General features: G+C 39.4%; 1 protein-coding gene across 1 annotated transcript; it reads left to right on the plus strand.

The window, feature by feature from the left end:
• The first annotated feature begins 3788 nt into the window (after window positions 1-3788).
• PCTP (phosphatidylcholine transfer protein) lies at window positions 3789-18549 on the plus strand. The gene is made up of 6 exons (XM_060760937.2): window positions 3789-3995; window positions 9599-9716; window positions 15195-15274; window positions 15839-16010; window positions 17110-17177; window positions 18352-18549. Exons 1-6 carry the CDS (start codon window positions 3789-3791, stop codon window positions 18424-18426), a joined length of 720 nt encoding a protein of 239 aa, XP_060616920.2. The 3' UTR covers window positions 18427-18549.
• The last annotated feature ends 4220 nt before the right edge of the window (window positions 18550-22769 follow it).

Here is a 22769-nt window from a genome sequence, read left to right on the forward strand (position 1 = left end):
GACGAGACCCAAAAAACCTATCTCTAATTGCTTTCTTTTGTCTCCTCGCCACAGCTGCATGGCCCCAAGGAAGGGGCCATAGTCTGTTGCAATGGTGTATTAACAGTGAGGCAGCGGGCCATATTTTAGTTTTTGCAGACCACTGGTGGTTCACAAATCACAGGTTGGGAACCACTGGTGTATAATGACCACAAATGAGGAGACATCTTGTGGGTTTGTGTGAAATCTTTTGGAAAACCTGGCTAGAACTAGAGCTTAGAAAAGATTTTGGGCATGGCAACCTCAAAAAAAACCCAAAAAAACAAAAAACACCAAAACGTTATCCTAGCTTCAACTGCAGCATTAAATGTCATACTACAGCATTTATTTGGTATTCCCAACTGTACTATAGCATTACATAATTATTATTTTCCAATTCGTTATTTCCGGTAACGAGCAAGCAAAGTTTCACCTTCCCACAAAGTTCCAGGAAAGTTGTAATGTTGTTCCCATGCTTTTATGTAGGTAAACATTTTCAAGCACATATGGGAGTGGTGTGTATGACTCAAGATTTTCGGCTCTATTTCTAAATCTGAATCAGGATTCTATTTAATGACAAATCAGTCTGCTCCCATTGTCTCAGTAACCAATTAGTAGGAATGCTTGTTCAGGAAATCAATGCATCACAGTGTTCTGGTAACACAGGGTTCCACACTAGACAACGTGCCAATTTCATTACAAAAAATAAGCGGGTCATAACTGGCAATTTCTCAGCAGAAACACAGAGTGGAATTTGAGGGTGAATAGTTCCCACAAGTGACAAATGCCTTTATACAAGAGAATTCCTCTAGCCACGCCCATCCTTAGATGTGTTACCTTTCTTTTTGCAGAAATTCCTCATTTTTTTTACCAGAACAAGGTTTTTCTTTTTTTCTCCAAATGGCAATCTCTGGCTGCCATCTTAATTTGGGACAATTCATTGTACAAGCTTTTACATCTGCTCGATTTTTGCTATATTTGTAGATTAGGTCAAAATATGGTTTCTTGGGTGGAATTTGCTAAACCAAGTGAACATCCAAATTTTATGTACACATCTGTCTTTTGTGGGCAGCAAATACTAATCAAGGCTGGGAATTAAAACAATTACGCCAATCTTCCATAAATATATTCTAGTAAACATACTGTCCTAAGTGGAGAGGAATTACGCTGGAGGAAATATAAATCTATTCTGTTGTAAAGCTTAGTTTCTTCTCTCTATTCCTTATATTTCTTCTACCCTGTTGCAATGGCTTCAGGTTTGAGCAACAATATATAACAACATAAGGAGATGACTACTGGCTACAGAAATATTGCTTTCACATCACTTTGCAAGAGAACACACACTGATTACTGAAATTCTTCAAAAGAGAAGAGTGTAAGACTTACAGTGAATACAAATAAAATATCTGATCAGCACAACCACTCTGGAAGATTTACCACATTTTAATCCAGGGGTTCTCAAACTAAGGCCCGCGGGCCGGATGTGGCCCTCCAAGGTCATTTACTCAGTCCTCACTCAGGGTCAACCTAAGTCTGAAATGACTTGAAAGCACACAACAACAACAACAACAACAACAACAATCCTATCTCATCAGCCAAAAGCAGGCCCACACTTCCCATTGGAATACTAATAAGTTTATATTTGTTAACATTGTTCTTCATTTTAATTATTGTATTGTTTTAAGTGTTTTTACACTACAAATGAGATATGTGCAGCGTGCATAGGAATTCATTCATTTTTTTTTCCAAATTATAATCTGGCCCTCCAACAGTTTGAGGGACTGTGACCTGGCCCTCTGTTTAAAAAGTTTGTGGACTCCTGTTTTAATCAAAAGAATAATCTTTTCAGTACCGAATGTAGGGAAACAGGTTCTGTGGGCTTATTTATTTATTTACTCTATTTATATCCCGCCTTTCTCTACCCTGACCACCTTGATTAGCATATAATGGCCTGACAGTGCCTAGAGAAAACTTTTGTTAAGAGGTAATTAGATGTCCCTGCCTGCTTCCTCTCTGTTGTTGTGCTGTTGTAATGTTAGAGTTTTTTAAATACTGGTAGCCAGATTTTGTTCATTTTCATGGTTTCCTCCTTTCTGTTGAAATTGTCCACATGCTTGTGGATTTCAATAGTTTCTCTGTGTAGTCTGACATGGTGGTTGTGAGAGTGGTCCAGAATTTCTGTGTTCTCAAATAAAATGCTGTGTCCAGGTTGCTCTGCTATGGCTGATTTCTCTGGTTGAAGTAGTCTGCAGTGCCTTTCATGTTCCTTGATGCTTGTTTGGGCACTGCGTTTGGTGGTCCCTATGTAGACTTGTCCACAGCTGCATGGTACACGATAGACTCCTGCCAGGCCCATAGCCAGGATTTCGATTCGGGGGGGGGGGGTGAGTTTGGTTCGGGGGGGGGCTGAGTCTGAGTGAAAGAGGGTCTACCCTAGCAAACCTTTTCTATTGTTACCCCAATACCCCCCATGCATATGGGATATATTGAGCATGGTGATCAGATCATGATATGAATAACATAATAGTTTAAATAATGTACCAGTAAGACCTTCTTGCGGACCACCATGAGAATTTTGGGGGGGGGGGGCTTAAACCCAGCAAGCCCCCCCCCCTCGGCTACATGCCTGACTCCTGCAGAAGTGAGAGGATCCCTCTTGTCCTTTGCTGAACATAGCATTTGTTGGATTTTCTTGGTGGGTCTGTAGATAGTTTGTATGTTGTGTTTCCTCATCAGCTTCCCTATGCGGTCAGTGGTTCCCTTGATGTATGGCAAGAACACTTTTCCTCTGGGCGGGTCTTTGTCTTTACTCTCGTGGTTTGTGTTCAGTCTTGCAGCTCTTCTGATGTCTGAGCTGGAGTATCCATTGGCCTGTAGGTGGTTCAGTTCATCTTGGAGGAGGTGGGGTTCACAGATTCTTTTTGCACGTTCTGCCAAGGCTTTAATGGTGCTTCTTTTTTTTTTTTACTTGGGTGATGGTTGAAGTTTTTTATGTAGATATCTATCTCTGTGTGTGGGTTTTCTGTAAACAGTGTGACTCAAAAAAGAAGCACCATCTGAGGATGCTTGCCATAGATGCAGGCAAAACATCAGGAGAGAATGCCCCTAGACCATGACCATATAACCTGAAAAAACCTACAACTCAGTGATTCTGGCCATGAAAGCTTTTGACAATACAATGTTAAGAAATATAAATTTATTAGTATTTCAATGGGAAGTGTGCACCTGCTTTTGGCTGATGAGATAGGATTGTTGTTGTGTGCTTTCAAGTTGTTTCAGACTTAGGTTGACTCTGAGTGAGGGCCAGGTAAATGATCTTGGAGGGCCATATCCAACCCCCGGGCTTTAATTTGAGGACCTATGGTCTATACTGTATAATTAGTTTGAAACCACTGGAACAACCCCGAGTCAGGGCTGTAGAACAGGCATGAGTAAATTTTGGCCCTCAAGGTGTCTTGGACTTTAACTCCCACAATTCCTAACATCCAGGAGGCTGTTAGGAATTGTGGGAGTTGAAATCCAAAACACCTGGAGGGCCCAAGTTTGCCCATTCCTGGAGTAGATGATCCTTGAAAGACAGGCGGCAGCAGCAGCCGCACACATTCCTGGCTGAGTAGGAAGCTCGGAAGCGCCTTCATTCCGAAGCGGGGCTCCATGTTCTACGCTGGATCTCTGTCTCCTTCTCTGGATTCCGAAGAGGCTCGGCCCCATGGAGCCCCCTTAGCAGCGCCCGGCCCATGTGCCCTCCACAGCTCTTGGTGGTGGCGGGGATGTCCCGAGGAGGGAGCGCCAACCCGGCTGCCGCCTCCACCTCGGCCTCAGTCCGGAATCGCTCTGAACAGCCGCCCCGCAGTTTCACCAACGAGCAGTTCCTGTCCATTGGCCGCGAGTTGACCCGCTCGAGCGAAGGGGCCGACCCCTCCTGGCAGCTCATAGCACAGTCCATGGGCTTCAACATTTACCGCCACCGAGAAGAGGTGTGAGGCCACGTGCGAGGGAGAGAGAGAGAGAGAGAAAGAAAGAGGCCTACTTGTAGTACTCAAGCCCCCGAGGGGGAGGGACGTCACCATGGAAACGGGGGCAGAGATAAAAGGAGGCCTCTCTGTCTCCCTCCCCCTTTGCCTGAGAGGCTTGTTTCCATAGTGATAACAGCCCTGCGGGAAGAAGTAGGAGCAAGTCCTCTATTCACCCCCAACACAGGCATGGTCAACCTTGGGCCCTCCAGGTGTTTTGGACTTCAACTCCCACAATTCCTAAGATCCTGATGGAGTTGAAGTCCAAAACACCTGGAGGGCCTAGGTTTGTCCTTTCCTGTGGCCTAACATGCCTGTGGCCTAACATAATGATAGGTCTGCTATATAATAAAATACAACATCTTCACAGAGATTCAGGGTGGCTTCCAAAAAGAAAAAATGGCAAACATTCAATGCCGTGTGCAGTAAGAAGACAATTAAAACAAACAGTCAATAAACAGTTAAAAATAGAATAATTGAACAACCTTGGCTAAAACATATAATTCAGTCAGGCTTCATAAATAACACCATAAGCAGATTAGTGCCATCAAGGCAACTTCTGACAACCCTTTGTGATGTATGCCTTCACCAAAAGTGGAACATCTATACTATAGTCTATAGACTTTGGATGGCCATATCCGACTCCCGGGCTTTAGTTTGAGGACCTCTAGTCTATACTGTATAATTAATGTAGTTTGAAACCACTGGAACAACCCTGGCTCAGGGCTGTAGAACAGGCATGGGCAAACTTTGGCCCTCCAGGTGTTTTGGACTTTAACTCCCACAACTCCTAACACCTGGATGACCCAAGTTTGCCCATGCCTGCTGTACAATCACAGGAGTTTTACAAAGTCTTTCTCCTTCTCTGCCAAAGGGTGCTGGTTCTTCACCAAACTACAAATCCCAGGATTCACTAGCATAGAGCCATGGCAGCTAAAGTGTTGTTTCTACAATGGAGAGCCCATCCAAGGCACCCTGCTATCAACGCATTAAGGACAATCAGAAATTCAAGACAACCCCCAGATCTAAGTTTAATTTTGTACCCACTTTGTTGTTTAAATAAGAGAAAAGGGATGCCAACAACTTTTGCCCAAGAATTGAAAAACTGTCATCGAAATAACCCCACCATATACAAGCTGTGTTAAAGGCCCTCCTTTCCTTGATGAAGTCTTGGTGAATAGGATCCTGCTTCCGTCAGTGGCCATCCAGATGCTTCTGTGATCTATAGCTTGAAGATGACCCCCCATTGCTCTTCTCTATCTTCAGTTTCTTAACATGAAGGTTGTATGTAGTTTACTTAGACATTAATGACCCCATTCTCTGTAATAGCCACCCTATGTTTATTTTGTTTAGTGCCTAGGGTTTCTTCCTAGGGCAGGTGACAGGACCCCAATTACCGTATATACTTGAGTATAAGCCGCCCCAAATATAAGCAGAGGCACCTAATTTTACCACAAAAAAAAAAAAACTGGAAAAACATACTGACTCGAGTATAAGCCAAGGGTGGGAAATACAGCAGCTACTGGTAAATTTCAAAATAAAAATAGATACCAATACATTTGCATTAATTGAGGCATTAGTAGGTTAAATGTTTTTGAATATTTACATAAAACTGTGATTTAAGATAACCATGATTCTAACCTTCTTCAGTGTAAATATGCATACGTATTCTTCCAATAATAATAACATAATAAATGTAATAATAATAATAACAATAATCTGCCAGCTGCAGAAGGCCACCTTACTGGGATTTGCAAGCATTATTCGCCGATACAACACACAGTCCTAGCCCCTCATGAAGTGTCCGACGTGTGATCCAATTCAACAGCCAGCAGAGTGTCTGCTGTGCTCATCTTGTTGTGTTTCAAATAATAATAATAATAATAATAATAATAATAATAATAATGAGTAAAATAATGGAACTGTAATAACAACAATAATGATAGAATAATACATGTAATAGTAACAATAATAAATAGAGTAATATAATAAATTTAATAATAACAATGACAAAGTAAAGTAATAGTAGTAGTAGTAGTAGTAATAATAATAATAATAATAGAGTAAAATCATAAATGTAATAATAATAATAATAATAACAGAGTAAAATAATAAATAACCTTGACTTGATATAAGCTGAGGGTGACTTTTTCAGCCTTAAAAAAGGCTGAAAAACTAGGCTTATACTCGAGTATATACAGTATATAGACCTGAGCTCAGCACTTTTGGAAACAATATGCGTATGTATATATTGCACTTCTTTTGGCGTTCCTTTAAAAAGGAGACTTTTGCAGGTATTTTTGTTCCAATGCAAACACAAGACATAATTTCAGACACTAGACTTTATCTTCATTCGTAGGAAAGTTTATGTGCCTGGCAAAATGTAATTCAGCAAATACATCTCTCCCTGACTATAATGAAACAGTAGAGAACATGCTTGAGCATTCCTCTTTTTGGCAGCCATGGACGTATTTAAAAGAGTGCAGTCCTGTCACTCCTCGGTCTTCTATTCACTAAGCTGAACATGCCCGCCTTCTTCAACCTTTCCTCATATGTTTTGTTCTCCATAGCACTGATCATCCCTTTTGTCTTCAGTGAACTTGCTTCAATTTCTCTGCATCAGTGGTTCTCAACCTGTGGGCTCCCAGATGTTTTGGCTTTCAACTTCCAGAAATCTGAACAGCTGGTAAACTGGCTGGGATTTCTGGGAGTTGTAGGCCAAAACACCTGGGGACCCACAAGTTGAGAACCACTGGTCTACATCCTTTGAAAAAGGAGCCAACCAGAACTGGGGATGCTACTTCAGATGATGCCTGACTATTTCAGAATATAGCGGGACTATTACTTAGTTTGTCTTCGAAACTAAAATCCTATTAATTCAGGTTAAAATATTATTTGCCTTCTTTGCTACAGAATCGCATTGCTGGGTCATGTTCATAATGGACAATTATCCCAAATTTCTTTCCATGTGTAGCACTGTTGAGCCACATATCTTAAATCCTATTAGTTTTGTGTGCGTGTGTGTGTGTGTGTGAGGAGTGACTTGAGAAACTGCAAGTTGCTTCTGGTGTGAGAGAATTGGCCGTCTGCAAGGATGTTGCCTAGGGGACACCCGGATGTTTCGATGCTTTGACATCTTTGTGGGAGGCTTTTCTCATGTCCCCATTTGGGGACCAGGAGCTGACAGAGGGAGCTCATCCATGCTCTCCTTGGATTTGAACCTGCGACCTGTCAATTTCCAGTCCTGCCGGCACAGAGTTTAAGCCATTGCGTCACTGGGAGCTCCAATCCTATTAGTGTTCATTTGTTTTTTGTCAGTTTTGCCTTTTTCTCTGCATCTGTTTGAGACAATTGCCCCGTGTTTCACAATCGTTCTACTTCTGTCATTCTGTATTTCAAGACCATGAAGCCTCTGTGAACTTGCAGCTTCTATTTCTTTTAGTCTTCCGTTTCCCAGATTTGAGAAGAGATGAGAGTGAGTTCTAACAGCTGGACTTTGTCTTGCTTAACCATAGGGGTGCACAGCAGATTCCGTTTTTCTTTCCACTGCTCTCTTTACGTTTACTAGGAGGAAGTTAAGACTAGATAGGAAACTGAACTCTTGGTTCAAGGTTTAGATTTTGGTATCCCTGAGCAGGTTGGAGAAGTGAACAGGATGCTCAAAGTGTAGCCACAGGGAGATTTTTCTGTTTCTCTCTTGCTATGCAGTATGTGTCCTTGGAAGCTGTATCGTTTTTGAAAACTCTTTTATTCCCTGTTTTCCCCTGAGCTTAAACATTATTTGAGACACTTTTCTTGTTAGTACTTTCTCTTTGCAGCATATTTATGCATGAGTTTCATCTTCATAACTTCTATTTCATTCCATGAATATTTATTTTGCCCTGACAAAAAGAATAGGAGAACATGCTCATCTCATTCAGTTCTGATAAGGTTTGTGACCTTCAAAAGTATTGATTGCTGTGTAACACACTCAACACATTGTTTCATTGACATTATAATGTCATTCAAAATGTATCTCCCCAACGGGATTGATTGTTTAAAAATAATTCCTCGAATACATAGAAAATGTTTTTAAAAAGAACTCAAGGCAGACATTCTTTATAGGCTCCTAACATTTTCCATCTCAAGGTGCTTCCACACAAGACTTAAATGCACACCGAAGCGGGTTTAAAAAACCTGATTCAGTTCTGATTTAAGTCCACCTTCCCCCCCCCCCAAAAAAACCTCTGGGCTTCCAGGGGGTGGGTGTCTACATGCCGTCCTGATAACAATCAGAATGACATGCAGCCACCACGAAGCCACAAAGTTGTTAAAAGCTTACCTGGTAGTCCAAAACACCTGGAGGGCCAAAGTTTGCCCATACTTGCTGTAGAAACATGTGAGTTTTACAAGGTCTTTCACCTTCTCTTCCAAAGGGTGATGGTTCTTCACCACACTACAAATCCCAGGATCCTCTAGCATTGAGCCATGGCAGCCAAAGTGTTGTTTCTACAATGGAGAGCCCATCCAAGTCACCCTGTTATCAACAGGGATCAGAAACTCAAGTTATCCCCAGATCTAAGTTTAATCCTGTGCCCATTTTGTTGTTTAAATATGATATTGGGTGGAGGGGGGTGGAGAGAAATTATAAGATTTCTTCATCTGGGGCATGAGGTAGTTTGAGGAATTGTAATATAAGAATAATTGTGTATGTACAGTGTGTTTAATGTTACAGTTGAGCATCATAATAGAAATCTAATCCATGCTGAGTTTCTTTTGAAGAATTGTATTCTAGATGGAAATAAAATCTTCATTTTATGGTAGTCTCTAATCTTATCTACATCCCGGTTGTATATAGGACATACACAGATGTTTGGAAAAGGAAGAGAGGGCAACAGTGTACACATTAGGTTTTGTGTAGGATAAATTGCTTTTGGCAAACTGGTTGATTTCAAGTTTCAAATTATAAAATAAAAATTGTAGCCTAGAGAGAGATTGTACTTATTGTGTTCATTTTTCCATTGACTGGTATAATGGGCAAAGCTTATCCCTGTTCCTTAGACTGGATCTACACTCCATATAATGCAGTTCAGAATCCATTAACGGGTCTACATTGATCACATAATACATTTCTAACTATATAACATGGCAGTGTAGATCCAGCCAGATTTCCCCATATCCTTTCATGGCACTTAAATATTTTACAGAGTTTGAGGGGCCTACCAAAGTAGATTTTGAGATTCTCTGAGAACTGTAGGGCAGGGAGGATAGAAAATAAAAATACTGTTCATCCAATGTCACACAAACTATTGATTGTGTGACAATATATTTAAAATACTCATCAAGATCTTTATGCAATGAGTTCATTTTTTTCTTTCAAATAAACATCTCAGAGCACCTTTTATATGTTTGAGCTGTTGATGCACAAAGAAAATATTTATTTACAACAACATTTGTATCCCATCCATATCAGCCCAAAGGTGACTCAGCCACTGGAGGTATTAAAAAGCAAATGTTTGAGGTAATCATGGACACTTCTGATTTTCCAACTGCCTCCATCTAACTTTTCTGTTTATTTATTTCTCCAGAAATCAGGACTATATGAGTATAAAATCTACGGAACGCTTGAAAATTGTCCCCCTGACCTGTGCGCTGAGGTTTATATGGATTTACACTACAGAATAAAATGGGATGAGTTTCTTAAAGGTTAGTCATTAACTCAGCAATGTCATTAAGAAGGATAAACATAATTTCAATTGTTCATATTTTTCTCTTCTCCTTCCTCCAACCATGATCATTTCTAGGATTCTTCAACATCATTATTTTCAAATAAGTTGAACAGACTGTAGATGTGGGAACACCAGTATATAAAGACCCACTGATGGAATTTAAATTGTTTCATATTTGTCAGAATTTCTCATATATTTTGCATGAGCTCAAGCTCAGTATCATGTTAGTTGAAATATGGCAGCAAGTTAGGCACATGTGCAGTAGAAGAATATATTGAATTCTGCTGGAAATTACCTTGATTCTGTTAGAATTTTTCACAGTTTTGCTTGAACACCAACTTAATTAATCTACAAATGGCAGAGATGAACACAGAAGTTCTGCTCTGTTATATTGCAGATTTCTGTGCATTGGAATGAGAGTTAGGGGCTCATACAACTATTGTTGGACTGCAAATCACAATTCTCTCAGTCAGAATAGAAAACAGCGAAGAATGCTGAGAGTTGCACTCCAACAGTATTTAGAGATTCTTTGAAGAGTCTGGAAATTGCAGTTGGTTTATAATGTGGTTGAATCAATGTTGTGAAATACTTTATCAGTCAAACAGTATGATTCACTTCCTGGCTGTCTGTTGATAAAGATGCCTTTTCTTCCAGTAGGATTTGCTACTCTAAGTATTATGTCAAAATAATGTTCATCTGTGTGTCTACTTCAGTTGCATTTTCAACATTTCTTAATTGTACTCTATGATAATAGGATTTTAAAGTGTAGTAAGCTGCCTAGGGTGGTGCATAGATAGTAAAAAGAATGTTATTTTTATAGAAATTAATGCTTATACAGCTATCCCAAAGTTGGAAGAATCATCTATCCCAGGCTTTCCATTTTTTTGGAAGTGATGATTTAGCTTCCTATACATACTTTGGTATATTTGGAGGTTTGTTTTTGTTTTTGTTTTTTTTTGCAAAACATTAGAATAGCACACTGATCTTGGCATCATTAAATAATGCCAGATAACCATTTGTTACAAATAGCATCTTATTTTAATATTTCTCCTTCTTGATTTCAAACTGCAACAAGAAATATGAGAAAACGCACATTATCTTCTTACATTAGTCTACCACAGTCACAAAAGAAGGTGAGATAAACCTGTGTTCCTGACATGATGGGAAAGAGGTTGTAAATGTCCTGTCCTGTAAATGCCCCAGTGTTGCATTTGTAGGATATTGCACATATTTTGAAATTTGGTAAGATTAACATGAAACATCTGTTCTGTTTCAGATTAGTGTTGTGCATTATATTTTTTAGAAAGGCAGATACTGATATGTTTCCAGTGTATGCCTTAATTCTAAAGACTGGACATTTGGGGCAAAAACCAAAAGGTTTTGATGTGTACTAAATATATTGTGCTTCCCTCAGACTTTGCAGGTTAAGGATGTATATAACATTAAAGAATACTAGAGACCAAATGAGTGGCAACATTACATACCCTGTTAAATTCATTATTCAAAGAAAACTATTAAAAAGGATACTTTTCCCAATGTGAACATTTCCATGATCGACAATGTTAATTTGTTCTAACATCTGTAGCTATTAATTATTGAAATATCAGACTGTATACCAAAACCTAGGGGCAGGATTCCAATGCATGTTCCTACCTGCACTTGAACAAGTGTTAAAACTCTTCATGTAGACAGAGAGAGGTGAAATCTTAGTCTGACTGAGGGCCCTTCCACACAGCCATATAACCCAGAATATCAAGGCAAAAAATCCCACAGTATCTGCTTTGAATTGGGTTCACACTGCCATATATTCCAGTTCAAAGCAGAAAATGTGGGATTTTATTCAGCTGTGTGGAAGGGACCCAAGCTTCTCAGTAATTTGTGCGTGTACCATCAAATCACCTGTTGACTTAGGTGACCCCATAATTTTCATAGTTTTTTAAAGGGAATGAATATTCAGAAATGTTTTGCCAGTTGCTTCCCCTGAAATATAGCTTACAGCAACTGGTATACAATGGTTGTCTCACATCTAAGTTCTAATTAGGGATGACTATTTAGTTTTTAAGATGGGATGGGATTTGGTGCCTTTCTCCTAGATAACTCCTCCCCAAGTTCCTTGTTTACGTAATGTTTATAGTGTGACAGAAGGTTTCTGCTGGAAAGCCAGAGCTGAAATATCTCCATACACGAACAGAAGTATCTATGTAATATTAATAATTGCAGCTTGTTACTGAACATTTTTTTTTTAAAAAAAAATTCAAATAGACAACATTTACCATCTGCTGATAGTGACAGTGAAATGTTTGGAAAGGACGTGAACACTTTTCAAAACATGTTTTTAATTTATGATAAGAGGTGAATAAAGACATTAGATGCACCAGAAATCATATGACAGGAAGCTTGCTGTAGAATGAAAAACATTAGAGATACCTGACATGTCAACCAGCAACCCCATCTCAATCCGTAGTTCCTTCCCACATGCTGGGAAAGAGGATGTAATGAACACAGAGCGAAAGAGCGAACTGAATAATGGAATGACCTGAAAGTGTCATGTCTTATCAAATGGTATAAGTTTCTTATGAACAAAAATCATCTGTTAAAATGAAGAATGAACTCACCCTATTATTTGAAGAAGTGCTTCTCTATTATCCCTTAAATTGGATATATGAGATAGGACTTTTCCATCTCACGCCTTCACTTTTGAATTTGATTTTTTTTTACAACTTAAGAAAGAAACTGAATAGGATGCCTAATGGCACTAAGTTAATACTCCAGTGACCTCTGGTGGAAAATGTGATATTCTGTGGCATCTTATTGCATTCTGAGACAGATCAGATTACTTATAAAATGATGTAGCTCACATTACTCACATTACTTATAAAATGATGTAGGTTGTGTGATATTCCTGAGAAACAATTTGTTATTTTGCCAATAGACCCCTTCCTTTCTCTCTCTCAAAAGAAGCATATTGGCTGTCTGACAAGTGTATCAATTAGCAAAATTATTCTGTATGTCATTATTTCTGCATTTTATATATATTTAAAAAAAAACCACACACACACACCACAAAGTGGTTTATCAGGCAAACAATGATTTTCTATAATAATTAAATTTTTATATCCCTCCTCCATCTTCTCGAAGGCACTCGGAGTGGCTTACATGGGGACAAATCCATTCAATGTAGTTAAAATATGACACATTAAAATACATAATGACAGCATGAAACAGAATAAAACCAGCATTATGACTTTTTAGATGTGAGGCTCCCAATTTGAGAAACAACACCTCTGGATGCTTGAAGTAAGTTCTTTTTGGCATGGCACTGCGGTTTTAAAACACTATCCTCAAACAAGCCTGACATCTACCCAGGGGCGGCTCAACCCATTACGCAAAGTAAGCATTTGCAGTATAATTGATTTTGCCCAGGGGTGCTCTTGAGGTGCTCTTGGGGGGAAATAGACCTTAACATATGTGAGTTGTAGTTACTGGGATGTATAGTTCACCTACAATCAAAGAGCATTCTGAACTCCACCAATGATGGAATTCAACCAAATATGGCACACAGAACTCCCACGACGAACAGAAAATATATATCAGTGATTGGTTGCGGGGGGGGGGGGGGGGGACGGGACCAAAATACTGTTTGCTTACCGTTGAAAATTACATAGGGCCGCCTCTGCATCTACCTATTTTTCAGTAATCATTTCCAAAAGATATTTCCCTCTCCTTTCGCTGTTATGGGTCTCAACTTTTATAAAAGAATCAGTTACACTGTGCTTTTGAGAGTTGTGACCTATTACTTTTAGATGTATTATTTTAAATTCTGCACACTGCCTTGGGCCAAAATTTTGAAAACAAGTCAATCGTAACAAATAATATTATAGCAATACTTTTGTCTACTTTTCCACAGCTAGTTAGTGGCCTAATAATGTTGGTTATACAAAAATTCAGAATATGCCCCCCTCTCCATTAATCTTAATGGAGAAGGGGGCATATTCTGAATGACCCATGAGTATTGGAGCTCTCTATTTTAGTTAGTAAAGGAAAGGAGATTATTTAGGGGAAAGCTCTATATTTTGAGGATACCTGTTACGTCTTTTTGATTAGGTTGCCCAACAGATGGTATTTTATTTGTATAAAAATAAGTCTATGTTTCAGTGTCGAGCAGCACTGAGACCCTGTTTTGGAGAAAGGCAGGATAAAAATCAAGGTAATGATTTTTAAAAAATCATTACCTAGATTGCGTGGAAGCTATCGTAAGGTATTTCTTTTTTGTTTGATACCTACTGAAGATGGATGTTTTACTTTATTTATCAGTACCATGGCACAATTTATTTATTTATTTATTTCTAACATTTATATCCCGTCCTTCTCAACCCCACGAGGGGCCACTCAGGGCGGCTTACAACTGGCAGCCATTAGATGCTAACAAACAGTCACAATACAAAGCAAATTAACATTAAACAAACAATTAATTCTAAATATACATTAAAACATCAGAACTTTAAAATATTAAAACATAGCCAAGCCCAATCTCAAATCCAAGTCAGAGTCCAAAGTTCCCATCTGAGGACTATCTATTATCCAATTCCATGAGTCATTGCAGTTACTGTTCAGTCAGCTGCCCGAATGCTTGGTCCCAAAGCCACGATGTGACCTTTTTTCTGAAGGAAAGGATGCCATAATACTAAGAGCTATTATATAAAGACTTTATAACACTTCTATAGAAACGTTTTTTAAAACTGTATTTTATATATTTTTAGAGTAATGTGATACACACAATGGTAAGGTAATGTAAGTTCAAATCAGAAAAGAAACCACTACTGAATTTTTTCTCCCTGCATTCCCAGGTATAGAAAAGCATTGAGGATTAATGGAGATGCTACTGAAAACATGAGTTACATATCTCTATCCTTCCCCTTTGATAATACTGGTGTCCATTGTTCATTGAGAGGAAATAAAAGTGGTGGTTTGGCAGGAATGAACCATGTATGCACTCCCTTACATACTCGTTCACTTTGATGGATGGATGTGCAAGGGAACATGTGGGGGGGGGGGACCCTACCGATACAGGGACTTTTTGTGTGTCCTACGTAACATTTGGGGAATCATTAGATGTTTGGTTTTTTCCCACTTTTGCAAGGCTCCTGTACCCTTAAGACCTCTGAAAAGGGCCCCCTGTAATGTATGGATTACATAATGCATAAATCCCTAGATTCACAATGGAGAAGTTTGCCTCTGGAATGAGAGCCCTGCCTTGGCTCCTGTCCTGTTCCTTGATTGCTGCCTCAGATGTTGACTTCTACTTGGTTTCAACTATATACTGTCTTTTGTTGCACTTTGACAGGCAACCGACTCTCCCTTGGGTTTGACTGAAGTCCGGTTATATACACACGTATGTTTCATAGTCCATAGCTAAGCCAAACACAATCTAATGTGTTCATCCTCTTATTTTTAGAGCTACATGAAGACACACGTGATGGCAGAACAGTGATTCACTGGGAAGTGAAGTTCCCCTTTCCCTTGACAAACAGAGATGTATCCTTTCGAGTTTTGGATTAAAGTTTAATGTATTGGCGAAGGCTTTCACGGCCAGAATCACTGGAGTGTTTGTGGTTTCTGGGCTGTAGGGGCTGTTCTAGCAGCATTTTCTTCTGACATTTCACCTGCATCTTTGGCTAGCATCTTCAGAGGATGTGAAACCATACAACACGACACCAATTAAAGTTTTCTTCTAATATTTGTAGCTGAAAACTGTGATGCAGGTCTTAATTGTTCACAACATGGTTCTGATAGTTTAAGTTAGGGACAAATGAATGCTTACAACAGCGATTCTCAACCTGTGGGTCCCCAGATGTTTTGATCTTCAACTCCTGGATATCATAACAACTGGTCAGCTGACTGGGATTTCTGGGAGTTGTAAGTCAAAACACCTGGGGACCCACAGGTTGAGAACCACTGAAAAAGTAGGACCTAGATGTGTATTGTTGAGAAAAACATTTCTTCTACACAATGTTTTAATATAGGTGTGATCTCTCTCCACATCAATACATATTGTAGCTATATTTTTAAATCCTGATTAGTTCTTCAACTTTAGCTCAGTATGTTTTTATTCATGAGCGTCAAGATATGGAAGTTGATGGACAGAAGCTCTATGTCATATTGGCTAAAAGTGCCAGTTCTCCTAAATTCCCAGAAAAGAATGGGATTGTTAGGGTAAAGAATTATAGACAAAGTGTGGCCTTTCAAAGTGATGGCAAGAAAGGGTCCAAAGGTAAGAAATCAATAAATGTTTAGTTATATCTACCTAGAATAATTTTTTTTACATTTCTAAGTTAGGATTGGATGGTGTAATGGAAGACTTGACTAGTCCCCCAAAATATTTGTTTCGGAGCCAGTGGTTTTTAACATATTTATAATGGGTTAAAGCCATTGGTGTGAGGTAGCAGTGTTAGTTTTATTGACCCAAAGACTATCATTTCAAATAGCATTGACATAATAAGCTTCTAGGTATCTTCTGAATCTGAATCTGAATCTGATACTGTAGTTTTGGTGATGGGAACAAGTATCCCACACCAATTTTCTGTAACGTTCTTTCAAATTCAGTTTTGAGGGAAAATGCATTTGTTGTTGCATTCTCAGCTTCTTGCCCATACTGCATGACAGAGAAGAATATGGGATTGTCTAGCCATCAACCTCTAGGGAACCAGCAAACAGCAGCGGTGAAATGCTCTTAGAAACATTTCTTTGCTGCAATAAACTAGGAATGACCTTTACAAAGATTTTCATAAGACTTTTCAATGTTACTTGTACAAGGCATGAACATATAAAAGGTTTGCTGGAGAGAAGGCAGTGGGGGAAAACATTGTTTTCACCTTGGCCTTTTGCAACTTTTGCCTTGGGATTAGATAATGTGCAATTCATACTTGGATAATGTGCAATTCAAACTTGGATCAGCTTTTGAATGTGTAAACATTTTGTGCTGTCGAGCAGAAAGAGAAGGAAGGTTTTCTGGGGTGAGAGGGAAAAATGGATGGATATGTACAGGCTGTTCAGAAATAATGTGCTTTAGTAAATACCTGTTACCATTTATTGGAAAAGTGAAAAATCTATAACAGTAATAAAAAGATAGGTTCTAGATGCCCCTGGTTTTTTAAAGCTATCTAGAAACCTAGAGTGGTCCCGAATGAAACATTTAGCATGGCCTTACTTCATTGAATTTTACATGGGATTCAGACAACATCTGGTCCTAGTCTGAAATTTAATGTGCTATTGGGGTATCCATCAAGTGGACATAAAAGAAAAAAAAGTTCATTCTAAAATGGAAGATCATTGACTGCATTTTGTTTATTTCTCTCCATTTTGTTTTAAAGTTTTCATGTCCTACTTTGATGATCCTGGTGGCAAGCTTCCTTCCTGGCTTGTCAACTGGGCAACCAAGGTAAGCAAAGTGTTGGAATCTCTAGGGAGCCAACAATATCAATATTGGTCTTACTCGGTTCTCTGTTGGGAAAATTAATTACTGGAAGATGAAGAGTGGAGCCTAGAGCAACAATCCAGATTGTTTTTATTTTAATTCCATTACCCACTGCCATGTGCTTGCTAGTGTGAGAAACTGATTCTAAAATCTTTTTGGCATAGAAATAAATCACTGGTATGCTACTCTTTTTATATTTGTCTGTCCTGCACTATGGTTTGTCTTTCTTACATAACAGATGTCATGTCTCCCAACAATAGTTGTTTGCAGTAACCTATAACTGAATCATTATGCTCATGTGAGTGCACGCAGCACTGTTGCCGTCTTGCTGTTGTAGATCTTTAAATATACTTTGATTTACTTAATTTGTGAATTTAGTCCATATCTTTTGACTTTTTTCACCTGTTCATAATGATCCCTTGTGAAAGTTATCCACTTGTTCTAGATGCACCCAGGGTTCTTGTGTGAGAGACTTCACTTGTCCATTGCTGCCTCACTCATCCACACCCTATAGCATTATTGTACTGTTTCAGAGGCCCAAAGGTATAATACAAAAATTGTTTATTAAATCAGGAGACGGTCAAAAGATTATTTACTTAAAACATCTAAATTCTGTCTGACCCTAACTAGCTTACATCTCTCTCTGCTTGTCCCAGCTTTGACAGATGGATGTATCTCAATCTGGACTTTATATGGCAGTGTATAAGGGGCCTAAGGCTCAATTTACACTGCCATATAAAATTCAGATTATCTGCTTTGAACTGGATTATATGTATACACTGCCATATACGCCAATTCAAAGCAGATAACCTGGATTTCATATGGCAGTGTTAATGGACACTTAGGCCACTAACACTGCCATATGAAATCCAGATTATCTGATTTGAACTGGATTATATGGCAGTGTAGACTCATATAATCCAGTTCAATGTAGATACTGTAGATTATCTGCTTTTATAATCTGGATTATATGGCAGTGTAGAAGGGGGCCTACATTTGTTGGATCCTCCGGTTTTTATTGTATAGGGTAGGTGGGTAGTAGGGGAACACAGCTAAAATAATGAACCCTATTGAATTAGTCATTGCTTTGTAGGCCATAATTTACAGAGGGATAACTGCAGTGCCATTCTTCTTACAGACTGGAGTGCCTAATTTCTTAAGAAGCATGCAAAAAGCATGCCTTACTTATCGCAAGAGGAAAACTTCTTCCTGAATTCAAACCAAACAGAGAGTTTAAAGATGTACTTTCCAAAGTTGGATACTTTCATGGATAGTCAAACCTGACATATCACTGAGTAACATCTGCCTTCTGGGATGGTAATCATGAGCCATGTGAGTTCCCAGGCATATGAAATGGAACATATTAAACTTTTTGTTTTTCATTTTCTATCTGTTTGATGTGTTTTTTTTTAAATAAATAAACTTTTGAGCAAATCAACATATGGATCCCTCCCGAGTCTAATTGTCTTTCTTAAACATTTGTGTTCTGACGTGCACACACGGTTGATCTCCCAAAAGACTCCTGGAGTTTTGTGTCCAAGAGCTATACCCTCCCTTGGAATTAAGAAAGGAACCAGCATTACATCAAGATTTGCATTTGATTTCTTTCCAACACCAGCTGTACTTAAGTGAGGAGTAGCATGCAGAACTGTAAAATATAATATGACCCTCTTATCCAAAGGTTCAATATCTACAATTTGTCTTAAGTAAAAGTAAAGGTTTCTCCTGACATTAAGTCATGGTTGACTCTGGGGGGTGGTGCTTATCTCCATTTCTAAGCCAAAGAGCCCACATTGTCCGTAGACACCGCCAAGATTATGTAACCAGCATGACTGCATGGAGCGCCGTTACCTTCCTGCTGAAGTGGTACCTATTGATCTACTCACATTTGCATGTTTTCAAATTGCTAGGTTGGTTTACAGTGGCAGCTCACCCTGCTTCTCGAATTCGGACCGCCGACCTTTGAGTCAGTATGTTCAGCAGCACAGTGGTTTAACCCGTTGCACCACCAACGGGTTAAGTGTTTGTGGTCTTCTCTAGGTCCACAAGTAGGATCCTATGGTATGCATCTGGTCCAAGTCAAAGCATAGAAATTACTATTATTCATGGGGTTAGGTGTTCGTGTGTGTGTGCCTTGGAACGTATTCCCTGCAGATATGGATGTCATACTCTAAAAGCCTTTTATTTTTCCTGTTCAGTAGGAGTTAGATCTTAGTGTTCATCCAGTGTCTAATTGATTCAGCAAATGGCTTTGGAGGAGCCAAATCATTACCAGGTTTGCAGAGATCTGTTTTCTATTCCTCTTGCAGTTGGATCCTAGGCATGAAATGCAGCACTGGATACTAAAAATTAGGAACACATGCTGCAGTTTCTAAGCAAGCCCCCCAAAAACCAGCAAGCAAAGATTTCCTCATCTTTTTTCATGTTCTACAGTTGCCTGCTAGACTGTGTGATATTTGAGAGCTCTGTCTCCATCTTCCCACACTTTTCTGTTCCATTAGCTCTGAAAATGGCCAATGACCTGCTTGAGAATGAAAAGGTTGGCCAGATGTTTCCTGATCACAAACCAGTTTTGTGTTTCCCTTTGCACATCATCTTGCAAGAGGCAGAGCTCCAATGAGTGCAGATCTGACATCATTTCAGAAAACTGACAGTTGAACTGGTGGGAATTTTTGTCCTTATTATATATGTGCTTCTTTATTGGAAGTTTTGGAAAGAATAAAAGTGGAAATAAATTATAACATGGAAAGTGAGATTTACCTTGAAAATCTCTGGTTTGCTGGCTTGAAGGTTTTTTTCACAACTGATGTTTTTTGGTTTGGGACTTTGTGTCTGTGTAAAACATGTTTAAAGAGGTATGCTTTAGAATGCTTCTTAGACCATAGCCATACAGCTCGAAAAACCAACAACAACCCAGTGATTCTGGCCATGAAAGCCTTCAACAATACAAGCTACCTTTCTCTAGTCATTCATCAAACTCTTCCTTTGTAGGATCACCATAGGAAGTGTCAGCTTTCTTTGGCGATCTTACATTCTACTTTCTGCAGAAGGGGAGAACAATATCTTTGGGGTCATGCTATTAATGAAGTTATTGTTTTCCCTTATAGGGAAATTGCTTTAATCCCTTGATAAAGAGAGATGCAAATATTTAGGGTTAGAACTGCTACCAAAAATGATGAAACAAACATGCCATCATGGGCTTTCACTCCCCTGGCACCAACTCAAGCTAAACCAAGAGTCCAGCCAATTCATAGGCACAGACAGCAAAGTTGCATCCTTTAAACAGACTGGTGGAACTACAAAGCTTTGATACATTTGATCTAAGTACAAAAGGAAGCAGGAGTGTCAAAGTCTCTCTCTCCCACCCCCATAAGCAAAGGAAAAACAACTTTTAACATAATACAAAGCCCTGATATGATTCCCCAGGAATGTACTGTGATTAAAGCCATGGACTTTTCGTTTTGCCCGACTTGGATATAAAAGTCAAGGGTTACATCTGTTGGCCAGTCTTGAGGGACCTATTTGTTTACTTCAAACTGTGTTATGTAACATCTTTCCAAAGAAATGAACAATACAGGTAATACACCTGTGAAGTATCCCCCCACTGGTTTTGAGTGAATGCCTAAAATAGGCTAGGATGGAACGACACATCCAAACATTATAAATTGACACTGTGTTCCTGTTGCAAGTCGTGATCAGAGAACACTCTGTTTCTCAAGGATATTGACTTGGTTTTCATTTCCACAAAATCTCCCCCCCCCCCCCCCACCTCAAGATTTGTCTTTACTCACAGTGCAAGGACATTGCTTCTTTGGTTGTTTTTTTGTTTAAAGAAAATGGTATCAACCAACGGGTGCTCACCACTGCTTCCTTTTCATCGTGGAAAGAAGTGACGAGCGGAGTGCCGCAGGGTTCCATCCTGGGCCCAGTCCTGTTTAACATCTTTATTAATGACTTAGATGAAGGGCTAGAGGGCATGATCATAAAATTTGCAGACTACACCAAGTTGGGAGGGTTACCCAATACTCCAGAGGACAGGAGCAGAATTCAAAATTATCTTGACAGATTAGAGAGATGGGACAAAACTAACAAAATGAAGTTCAGCAAGGAAAAATGCAAGATAATTTGCTTAATTAGAAAAAATGAGATGCAAAGATACAGAATGGGGGATGCGTGGCTTAACAGCAGTATGTGTGAAAAAGATCTGGAGTCCTCATGGACAACAAGTTAAACATGAGCCAACAATGTCATACAGCATCAAAAAAACAAAACAAACAAACAAAAATGGGATTTTGGCCTGCATAAATAGGAGTCTAGTGTTTAGATCCAGGGAAGTCATGCTACTCCTCTATTCTCTCAGTCAGACCATACCTGGAATCATACTGTGTCCAATTCTGGGCACCGCAATTGAAGGGAGATGTTGACAAGATTGAATGTGTACAGAGGAGGGCGACTAAAATGATCAATGGTCTGGAGAACAAGCCCTATGAGGAGCAGCTTAAAGCATGTTTAGCCTGCAGAAGGGAATGCTGAGAGGAGACATGATGAGGGCCATGCATAAATATGTGAGGAGAAGTCATAGGAGGGAGCAGGTTTGTTTTCTGCTTCCCTGAAGACTAGGTCACGGAACAATGGCTTCAAACTACAGGAAAGGAATTCCATCTGAACATGAGGAAGAACTTTCCGATTGTGAGAGCTGTTCAGCATTGGAACTCTCTGCCCCAGAGTGTGGTGGAAGCTCCTTCTGTGGAGGCTTTTAAACAGAGGCTGGATGGCCATCCGTCGGGCGTGCTTTGAATGCGATTTTCCTGCTTCTTGGTAGGGGGTTGGTCTGGATGGCCACGAGGTTTCTTCCAACTCTATGATTCTAGGATTCTATGAAGTAGACTGAAGAAGTCCCAAACTGTAAACACAAAGACTCTATTAATCTCATGTCATACAAGTGGTGATCAGAGAAATGAAAGTGCAAATTTCCCCAAGATATTGGGATAAGTTTGACATGAATTTGTCCTAGCAGGGATGGACCTGATATAAACAAATGTATTTAGTTCCAATTCAAATTGGGGCCCCATTACCAGCAACCTGAACTGTTTCTGTATACCTGAAATAGAGGCTGCAAAATAAAGCCGGCTCAGGAGGAAAACCTAGAGGAAGCTGCTGGGTGCAGGAATTTAGTAGGCCAGGAAAGAAGATCAAAGCTTTAGGAAGGGGACTCAGGTGGAGTGTGAGATCCAAGGCCACTGGCATCCATTCATCCCTTCCAGAGCACAACAAACTAGAATGGCAGGCAGTTTGGGAAATGAAGGCATCAGGGATACAACACATTGCTTTTATCTGAGAAGTCACATCAACATTTGGTTTCCTTTTTCCTGATAATACAAGAGTTGGAAGGGGCCCAGAAAAAAAAAAGAGATGGAGAATGAGAGCAAGAGGCTGACGATTTGGCTGAAAATTAAAATACAGCATTTCTGCTAAATCATCTTATTGGTAGAGAAGAATGACAATCGGCAAAAGGAAGTGTGAGGTAATCGGTCAAATAAATATCTCAGAGCATTT

Source organism: Anolis sagrei, chromosome 2 (assembly GCF_037176765.1).
Source record: "Anolis sagrei isolate rAnoSag1 chromosome 2, rAnoSag1.mat, whole genome shotgun sequence".
Taxonomy (NCBI): domain Eukaryota; kingdom Metazoa; phylum Chordata; class Lepidosauria; order Squamata; family Dactyloidae; genus Anolis; species Anolis sagrei.

Excerpts from the sequence above, each read along its gene's own strand:
- PCTP (XM_060760937.2), top strand. The coding sequence starts at position 3,789 with ATGTCCCGAGGAGGGAGCGCCAACCCGGCTGCCGCCTCCACCTCGGCC. Across the intron at positions 3,996-9,598 it reads TTTACCGCCACCGAGAAGAG|AAATCAGGACTATATGAGTA; the intron begins GTGTGAGGCCAC and ends TTATTTCTCCAG. Across the intron at positions 9,717-15,194 it reads ATGGGATGAGTTTCTTAAAG|AGCTACATGAAGACACACGT; the intron begins GTTAGTCATTAA and ends TCTTATTTTTAG.